This window comes from Vicia villosa, unplaced genomic scaffold, assembly GCF_029867415.1.
Source record: "Vicia villosa cultivar HV-30 ecotype Madison, WI unplaced genomic scaffold, Vvil1.0 ctg.003280F_1_1, whole genome shotgun sequence".
Taxonomy (NCBI): Eukaryota; Viridiplantae; Streptophyta; class Magnoliopsida; order Fabales; family Fabaceae; genus Vicia; species Vicia villosa.
The window spans coordinates 137919-147164 of record NW_026706164.1 but is presented as its reverse complement, the minus strand read 5'-3'; the positions used below and the strand labels follow the sequence as shown (position 1 = coordinate 147164).

The following is a 9246-nucleotide window of genomic DNA, read 5'->3' as shown; positions in this document are numbered from 1 at the left end:
CACTCTACATCCTCAGATTTAAGAAGATTGAACAGGGGCAGCTGTCATACCCCAAAATTTGCCCATTACATTTCAAGATAATTGAGCTCAGTTAGTCTCCCCAGGCTCATATGATCCCTGACTGAAAGCATGTTCATTCTCCTCCTAAGCAATGAAGGTCAGAACTAGGGTTTGAATTTTCTCAAGGTTAATCAAATTCTGAGACCCCAAATAGGCTCCATGGCCTCTCATATGCCTCAAAGGACCCTCATGACAAATTTCAAGCCTTGATCCACAGGATTGCTCATTCGAACGCTCAAACGATCAACAGTCGACTATTTTTGACCTAGAAGTCAACTATGGACAAAGTACAGTCAAAACTCCCGATTTTTGGGCAACATCAACATTTCTATGTTATATTCATCATTTGATCAAAATTTGATCATGATTCATCAGGAAAAAGGTCCAAAATCATCAAAGGAAGAAGTTACTAAATTAGGGTTTTAAGGGGAAAGTCAACTGAACTTTGACTGATCATAACTCTCACATGGTTCATCAAAAATTTCCCAACCAAAGCCTATTCTCAAGGAAATTCAATTCTCTACAACTTTTATGTTGAGCCCGAGGTCAAGAAATGCTTCCGCATAAGAGATATAAGCCAAAACATTACAGGTCCTTCTAGGAACTCGCAAAAAGCAGTTTTCTCGCACAAGCCATATCATCAAGATAAAATCTCCAAATGGAAAAAAGCTTCCAAAGTAGCTTGTAGAGGACATCCTAAGCTTTCCAAAAAGTCCTAAAACACCTTTATACGATAAAAATTGGATGAGTTATGATCGGTGCAAGTTGGGCAAAATCTGAGAAATGCATAAAGCTTTAACTGACCAATTTCATATTTTTGAGCAATGGGCCATAACTTTTTGATCACCCACGAGATTCCAAGTTTATTAAAGGCCCAAAGACTATTTGATACTTATTTTATGATTGTATTATATTTATTTTTGGATTTATTTAATTAAATTCAATATAAATCAAATTAAATCAAAAAAATAAACCAAATCAAATTATTCAAAACTTTCCATATGTGTAAACATGTCCAAGTTCATTCCAATACCCCATTACACGTGAAAGAAAGGGGAGGAAAATAGATGGAAATTCAAAAAAGAAAGATTTGATTCAAAAAACAAATCAAATTTTCTTCAATCAAAACAAATGATTCTTTCCATCTTTTTAAACCCTAAAATAGCCTACTATATATTCATAACAATTGCAGCATGGTGGATCACGAAACCCTAGCCTCCAAAATACCTCTCCCATACTTGCAAAATTCTCAAAGAAAGTGAAAATTCGTGTTCACTATTGCAGTCACTTTCAAAGCTTTGCAACCATTCCAATCTCCACCTGAGGAAATTTAGGGTAAGTATGGATCCAAACATGAGCCCTTTAACGTTTAAAAACTCGTAGCATGCATGCTCATATTCCCTCATGATTGTGATTCTCGTTTTTTATTATACAGCATGTTTTGATTTGATTCGATGCTTTCAATGTGTTTGTAATGTTGTTTAGAACAAGTTTGGATCACTAAAGCTAAGCCATAATGCTTAGAACGCCTAGCACCATTGTTAGGGTTCCATGAGTTTTGTTTTCGGATCTCCGTATGCAGGAGTTTTTAACCAAAACTAATGGTTGATTTGGACTCAGAGGGACATGTTTATGTAACCTGGATGCCATTTATTATTGCTAGTTTCATTTTGTTCGTGTTTCCATGGCTGCAGGTTTAAGTATGGAGGAGATAGTAAAATCCGCAGGTAACTCGGTGGCAAATATCGCAACAGATTCCGCAGGTTCCAAGGAAGAGGATGATGAACAGTGATGCTGAAATATGGACACCTCTGCGTGGCGCAAAATATCTCTCCCATTGGCCGTTCAATGTTGTCAATTTCTCTCTCCGCGCCTGATTGGAGAGTCAACAAATTGGATTTCTCCCTCCTTACAATTAGCTGACACGCGCTACTACCATGGCCCACATTTGACTCTTGCTTTGAAAACACCATTTAAACCTTTGTTATACTATTTATTTCTTGTTTCAGGGATCACTAACAACAACTACTTGCAGCACAGATGGCAAACGCAGCCCTTGCAAGCCCCATGACCCTAGTTCGAGTCTAGTTGGGGGCGGCTTTGAAATTCTTTTTTTTCCTTTCTGATTTTTCCATTTATTTCCACCTCCTAACTTATTTTACATGTTTTTTTAATTAATTAGTAAAAATATATTAGGTTAGTTACATAATTTTAATTAGTTATCACCATTAAAAATAATTAGAATTAATTAGGTTTTGATAATTTTAAACATAGCTTTTTTATTTAAAATTTAATTAACTTAATAGATTTAGGATTAGTTAATTAATTAAATAATTTGATAATTAATTTTTAATTTAGGAATTAATCAAGAAATTTAATTTAATTAACCACTAGTTTCCTATATTTTTATTTTCTCCCGATTTCTTCTCTCATCTCAAAATCCAATGTATGGCGCATGTTTGTTTATTTTTGCTTCTACATTAGAATGTACATAGGTCAAATGTAAATATCATAGTGAATATCTTTATGTTTCTGCACCTTTAAATTCCTGTATTTTATTGTATATATTGTTTAGATGTATGCTAATTAGGGCGTGTATGGCAAGATAATCTAATCAATTTTTAGCTAACTAAAAAATACAAGACAAAATATAATCGAATCCAACACACTTGCACGCACTCACCCTTAGGGTACGTCCCTCTTGGTTGCCTTCGATTAAAAGGTCGTGTCCCTCGAATGTAGAGGTACCAATTAGCAAAGTCCCTCGATTAAAAATCATTGCAAAGATCATAAGTCCCTCGATGACCCGCGATGTTGCCTTACGATAATATGATCTAGTCCCTCGAATGGTTGCCTACGAAACAATGATTGCCCCTTCGAATATTGCTAAAGGTACCTCTACTTGTTTCCTTCAAACGACCTCGACGACCCTTCGATGACCCGTACGTCCAATATAACAAGGATTTCCTACTTCTATATAGTATGGATGATCCTGGGAATAGTAAAAAGTATAGAAAAGGACCAATTAGTTAGGATAGTGCTCTTAACCTGCCTAGCTCAATAAAAAAAATCTTTTCACTACTATTTCGAAAAACTAAGGCTACGCATTTACGCTAAAGTCCTAATGCCCCTTTCAAACTCAAAACAAACAAACATGAGCTAAGCAAGTTAAGAGCCCGTAGATAACTACGGATGAAAAGGGTGCTTGCACCTTCCCTTTTCATAACTTACCCCCCGAGCCCGTTTTCTTTTTCAAAAGGTCTTTTTCTGTACTTTTTACCTTTCCTAGCATTGGACAAAATAAAAGTCGGTGGCGACTCTTGCTCACCGCAACATTGTTGCATATTAAAAATAAAAGTCAGTTCACCGAGTTACAAAACTGGCGACTCTGCTGGGGACAAATAAAAGAGGGGTTTACCTTAGGGCTTAGTTCATTATAAATGTTCTCAATTGTTTGTTTTGTGTGCTTTATTTTTAAGGGTATTGTTTGGGTTTACTTGTGTGAAAGATCCTACACCCGGATCTAGTGTACCTTAGGTATGTGGCAATAGACCAAGGAGACTGTACGGCTCGTCCCGATATGGTTGATCTGGTGGCCACTGTTAGTGTGACACTTTGGTTGGTTCTGATGGCCCTTGAACATGATCGAGGAGACATTAGGCTACCATGTAGTGTCGTGAAGCACTAATTTTCCCTTAGAACCCTAGTTGAACTTAACCTTGGCCTATTAAGAAGTAGCGAGATGGCCGGCTTTGGACCTTGATCGAAGCTGGTTGATACTCGAAGCTACACTCATTGAGATCAATCTTTCGAGATGTTTTCGGTCAGCCACTCGAGCGCTGACTGAGATAATGCTTTCGAGAACGATCGTCGAGATGAGCACCATAGAACCCGATCTTTATTTAGGACAGGTTGAACCAACTAAACTTCAGTGGGAGGGTATGTACCTAATAAACCTCACGCAAGCCTTAAACCTAAGGCTCTTGTGTGACTTGTTTGTGTTTGTTATCTATATGACATCATAACATCATGACATCATAACATGGCATCTTTACTAACTGTTTCAAGGACCCAGGAATTTATCTTTGTTCTGTTTTGTAGGTTATGGCTCCCATTACCAGGAAATTCATCAAAATCAACTTTGTGAGCGTACCTACCGAGCTTAAAGAATTAGTCTTAGAGGTCCCCAGAAATTCTCGATTCGTTGAAAGACATGGTTGCCTACTCAGGTTGGTTTCCTCAGATTTTGAAGAAGATATGATGAGGGTCTTATTCCAGTTCTTCGATCCTACGCATCATTGCTTCACTTTTCCCGACTATCAGTTGGTGCCTACCCTGGAGGAATTTTCTGAGTTGCTTTGCTTACCTATCCGAGATCAGGTGCCCTTCACAGGTTTGGAGGAAGTTCCAAAATCTGAAGTTATGGCAAGCGCGCTACATATAGAGAAATCAGAAGTAGAGTCTAATTGGGAAACAAAGAGTGGAGTCAAAGGCTTTCTCGCCAAGTTCCTATTGAAGAAAGCTCGATCATTCCTAAAGGCCATGAGTTATCAAGCTTTTGAAGACGTGTTAGCTTTATTAATTTACGGGTTAGTACTATTCCCTAATCCTGACCAGTTTGTAGATGTGCATGCTGTCACGTTATTTCTAGCTCGCAATCCGGTACCTACCTTGCTCGGAGATATTCTACACTCGCTTTACACCCGTACCGACAAGAAGCGGGGAACTCTCATGTGCTGCATACCCTTACTTTCCAGGTGGTTTATTTCGCACCTTCCCCGATCGGTATTGAGGAATGAACAAAGGATGCAATGGTCACAAAGGATGATGTCACTATCTCATTCGGATATTCATTGGTATACTCGATCTGACAAGGATTTCACTATTATTGATCGTTGTGGGGAATTCCCTAACGTACCACTCCTTGGTATCAGAGGAGGTATTACCTACAATCCTTCATTAGCTTTACGTCAGTTTGGTTATGCTCGAAGGGATGGTCCTCATGACATGATCATCAAGGGTTAAGTGTTTGATTATGAAGACGACCCCCAGAATTATCGGCGAAGTTTCATACGTGCGTGGGAAAAAGTATATAAGTATGATAGCAAGGAGTTAGGCCAGAAAAACTCTATTCCTTTGGAGCCTTATCTCAGATGGGTGCGCATTCGTGCTCAAAAGTGTATTATGCCATACCCTGCTGTCAGACCTGTGATTATCGAGCCTGAATTTGAGGGAGATGCTCCTCAGGTTATTCTTCATCCAGACATGCCTACCGATCTTGAGGAATTGAAGAGATCTTGGATCCAGTTGAAGGAGGAAAGGGACACCTTTGAAGCTCAATTTCGCGCTAAATAGAAGAAAGTATTAGAGCTCACAAAGCAACTTCAGGATGAGCAGAGTATCAACACATTCCTTGGGGCAAAGCAAAAGCGTCCATGGGAGACTTGAAGACCTTTTCTTTTATGCTTTTATTTTGCTATTTCAGTTTCTTTCTTTGTAAAGCCTAAAAATGGAAAATAATTTTATGTTTTTTAACATTATTAATGAGAGTTTCTTTCTTGTTTGGTTTAAGCAAATTTAAATTTCGAGGTCCTTGAAAATATTGCATAAACATAATCATATCATTCATAAACATTGCATAAACAGGTTTCTATGACAAGGTACTCATATTCTCGCTGTTTATTTAGGCTAAGAAAATGAATCCTCTCGAACAATCAGTTAAGGATCTGCAAGTACAGAACGCTGAGTTTCAAGCCTTGATCTTGAGTCTGGATAAAGGGCAGGAAGAGCTGAAGACACTCCTTACTAAGAAGGAGAAGAAGGCAAAGAAGCCTGTGGGTGTTCTCAACATGGGAAGAAGATTCCGAGGCCCTCTCAAAAAGGCCAAAGAAGTCGAGATCCCAGAAGAAACTGAACAAGAGGAAGGTGCTAGTGGCAAGACTGATCAAACGAGCAACAACGGTTCTGGCAAGCAAGACGAGGAAGAGGAGGATTACTATGAGGACGAAGAGTATCCGGAGGATAAGTACAGATAGTTGGAGGAACGAATAAGGGCTGTAGAAATCCAGAAGATCCCAGGGCTAGACTTTGAGGAACTAGGGCTCATCTCAGGAGTCGTGATCCCTCCAAAGTTCAAAACTCCGACCTTTGCAAAGTATGATGGAGTCTCTTGTCCCAAACTGCACCTAAAATCATATGTGAGGAAGATCCAACCTCACACCGCTGGCAAGAGGCTATGGATCCACTTGTTCCAAGAGAGTTTGTCAGGAACTCAACTCGAATGGTACTATCAGCTGGAGGGTACCAATATCCGTACTTGGGAGGACTTGGCTGTTGCTTTCTATATGCAATACCAATATAATGTTGATCTCGCACCAACTCGTGCACAACTGCAGAGTATGTCCATGGGTCCGAGAGAAAGTTTTAAGGAGTATGCGCAAAAGTGGAGGGATTTGGCTGGCAGAGTTCAACCTCCTCTGGTCGACAGAGAGCTAGTCGACATGTTCATGGGTACTTTGACTGGTACATTTTATAGTTATTTGCTGGGAAGCTCATCAGCTGGATTTACTGATTTGATATTGACTGGGGAGCGTGTCGAAAGTGGCATCCGGAGTGGGAAGATTCAGGTGGCAACTTCTTCTAGTGTTACGAAGAAGCCCTATAGTGGAAAGACTGAAGCTAATGCTGTGCACAGCCAGAAGGGTCGCAACAGAAATGATAGTAGCCAATCTGTTGGAGCTGTTTTGATTTCTACACCAACACCTCGACCAAATCAACAACAGGGATACCAGCATAGACAAGACGCGCCTAGAAGAAACTTTACAAAGATCAATATGTCTTTGAATCAGGCATGGCAACACCTGCTGAAGGCAAATTTACTTGCACCAGTAGCTCCGCCAAACATCAATACATCTTCTCCTCGCTATGATCCTAACGCAAGATGTGCTTACCATTCTGACTGTGTGGGGCATGACACCAACAACTGTTGGACACTGAAACACAAAATCCAAGATATGATTGACGCAGGAGAAATTAAGTTCGATCCTCCAGAAACTCCCAATGTTATCACTGCTCCTATGCCAAAACATGACAGAGTAGTCAATGCTGTGGACCAAAATTCTTATGTTACTAATGTGTTGGGTCTGACTACTCCACTCCCTCTTATCAAGAAGAAGCTGTTGCAAGCCGGTTTATTTCCGGGTTGCATTGAAGACTGTTACTACTGCTCGTCTCAGTCAAATGGTTGTGCAATATTGAAGACTGATATTCAATGCTTGATGGATAATCGAACGATCATGTTTGAAAAAGTGCCTTCTATGGAAAACTTATGTGAAGATCTAGCTCAGAATTTGAAATTTGAAGACGTGTCCGTGATTTCTAAGACTCCCGTGAGGATTCCTACCAAGGGCCCCATAAGGATTACTGTTGAGCCCAAGATAGCTCCCTTGATCATCACCAAGCCTGGTCCAATCCCGTACTCCTCCGACAAGGCTGTCCCCTGGAACTATGGCAATGATGTGTATATCCATGGTGTGAAACAAGAAGCTGTGAATGATGAACCCGTTAAAATTCCAAATCCCGACATTGACAATATCGTGGGGACTAGCAAGGTTACAAGAAGCGGAAGAATTTTCTCCTCGGAAATTTCTCCTGATGCCAATACCTCAACCCAGGTCCCTGTTTCCGATTCAACCGCTGATGTGCGAGGAAAGGGACCAATGCTGGAACCAGTTCAGACACCAGTAGAAGCTACTGCTGAAGAAGTCTCCCAGAAGGAAATGGATGAAATTCCGAAGATCATCCGGAAAAGTGATTATGATGTGATCGAACAATTGGGGCACACTTCCTCCAAGATATCCATGCTCTCATTGTTAACCTGTCCTGAGGCTCATGTTAGGGCTTTGATGAAATTTCTAAAAGCTGCACACGTACCACAAGAAATTTCTGTTAATCAATTTGAGAACTGTGTTGCAAGTTTGACAACGGACAACTACCTGGGGTTTTTTGATGCTGATTTGATTCCTGCTGGAAAAAATCATAACAAGGCCTTGCATATCTCCATTGAGTGTAAGGGCACTACTCTGTCCCATGTGCTGGTAGATAACGGTTCCTCCTTGAATGTATTGCCTAAAATGGTGCTGGATAGACTTGATTCTGAAGGGACAGTGCTAAAACCCAGTAATGTGGTGGTCAAAGCTTTCGATGGGTCGAAGAGTACAATCTATGGAGAGATTGAGCTCCCAATCAGAGTGGGTTCTCAAACTTTCAACTCCTTGTTCTATGTGATGGATATTCACCCTGCCTATTCTTGCTTGCTTGGGCGCCCGTGGATACATGGGGCAAGTGCTGTGACATTTACTTTGCATCAGAAGCTGAAGTACCCTGCAAATGGCAAGATCGTCACTGTGCATGGGGAAGAAGAGTATGTGGTTAGCTATGTGAATGAGTATAAGTATATCGAAGTGAACAGTGAATTCATCGAGACTCCTTGCCAGACTTTTGAATTAGTTCCTCAAGTTGTCTCTACTGCCAAGCACACTCCTACTGTTCCTAAAGTTACTCGGATTCCTCCGACAATGGCTTCTCTGAAGGATGCTAAGGCTATAGTTGAAGAAGGTGGTTGTACTGTTTGGGGCCAACTCATTGATGTCCCATATAAATCTGACAAACTTGGTTTAGGCTGTACTAGTGGAACTCAGAAGAGTAATCATCACACCCGTCCTGGAGGATTAATGTCTCACTTCGTTAGCAAAGGAGTCAATGCCTTGGAAGATGGGGAAAGCAACTGTAATCTAGACAAGTGGATCTTTGCGACACCTGACCATGGGCTGAGCAACTGGAAGACCGAAGATGTTATCTCTATCTCCTTCAACCAGGAGTAATTGCAATTTTTCCTGTTTTTTACTGTTTTCTATCCCAAGTTTTGGTTATGTAATTCAAACAATAAACTTCAAAGCCATATGCCTTTCCCGGGGCACAGTGGTCCATTTGTTAGGGCTTGTCATTTCATAATCATATTTTCATTCAAATAAATCATTGGACGTTTCATATTAAAATATTGCGCTCTATGTTTTTGCTTCTTTTTTATATTATTAAATAGCTATGTGTTCTTACACACACCCACATAATACACTGCAGATTCACATCCACTCTGGATCCCATTGATAACGACTTTGCTACTGCCAA

General features: G+C 40.2%; 2 protein-coding genes across 2 annotated transcripts; both read left to right on the top strand.

Moving 5' to 3' along the window:
* Nucleotides 1-4164: 4164 nt before the first annotated feature.
* On the top strand, nt 4165-6095 carry LOC131640724 (uncharacterized). Its single transcript, XM_058911110.1, has 3 exons — nt 4165-4999; nt 5102-5307; nt 5748-6095. The coding sequence occupies exons 1-3, from the start codon at nt 4165-4167 to the stop codon at nt 6093-6095; spliced, it is 1389 nt and encodes a 462-aa protein (XP_058767093.1).
* Nucleotides 6096-6464: 369 nt separating this feature from the next.
* LOC131640723 (uncharacterized) lies at nt 6465-8942 on the top strand. Its single transcript, XM_058911109.1, has 2 exons — nt 6465-7027; nt 7154-8942. The coding sequence occupies exons 1-2, from the start codon at nt 6465-6467 to the stop codon at nt 8940-8942; spliced, it is 2352 nt and encodes a 783-aa protein (XP_058767092.1).
* Nucleotides 8943-9246: the final 304 nt, after the last annotated feature.

Excerpts from the sequence above, each read along its gene's own strand:
- LOC131640723 (XM_058911109.1), top strand. The coding sequence starts at position 6,465 with ATGGGTCCGAGAGAAAGTTTTAAGGAGTATGCGCAAAAGTGGAGGGAT. Across the intron at positions 7,028-7,153 it reads TACCATTCTGACTGTGTGGG|AGTAGTCAATGCTGTGGACC; the intron begins GCATGACACCAA and ends AAAACATGACAG.
- LOC131640724 (XM_058911110.1), top strand. The coding sequence starts at position 4,165 with ATGGCTCCCATTACCAGGAAATTCATCAAAATCAACTTTGTGAGCGTA. Across the intron at positions 5,000-5,101 it reads ACTCCTTGGTATCAGAGGAG|ACGACCCCCAGAATTATCGG; the intron begins GTATTACCTACA and ends TTGATTATGAAG. Across the intron at positions 5,308-5,747 it reads TTGAGGGAGATGCTCCTCAG|GCTAAGAAAATGAATCCTCT; the intron begins GTTATTCTTCAT and ends CTGTTTATTTAG.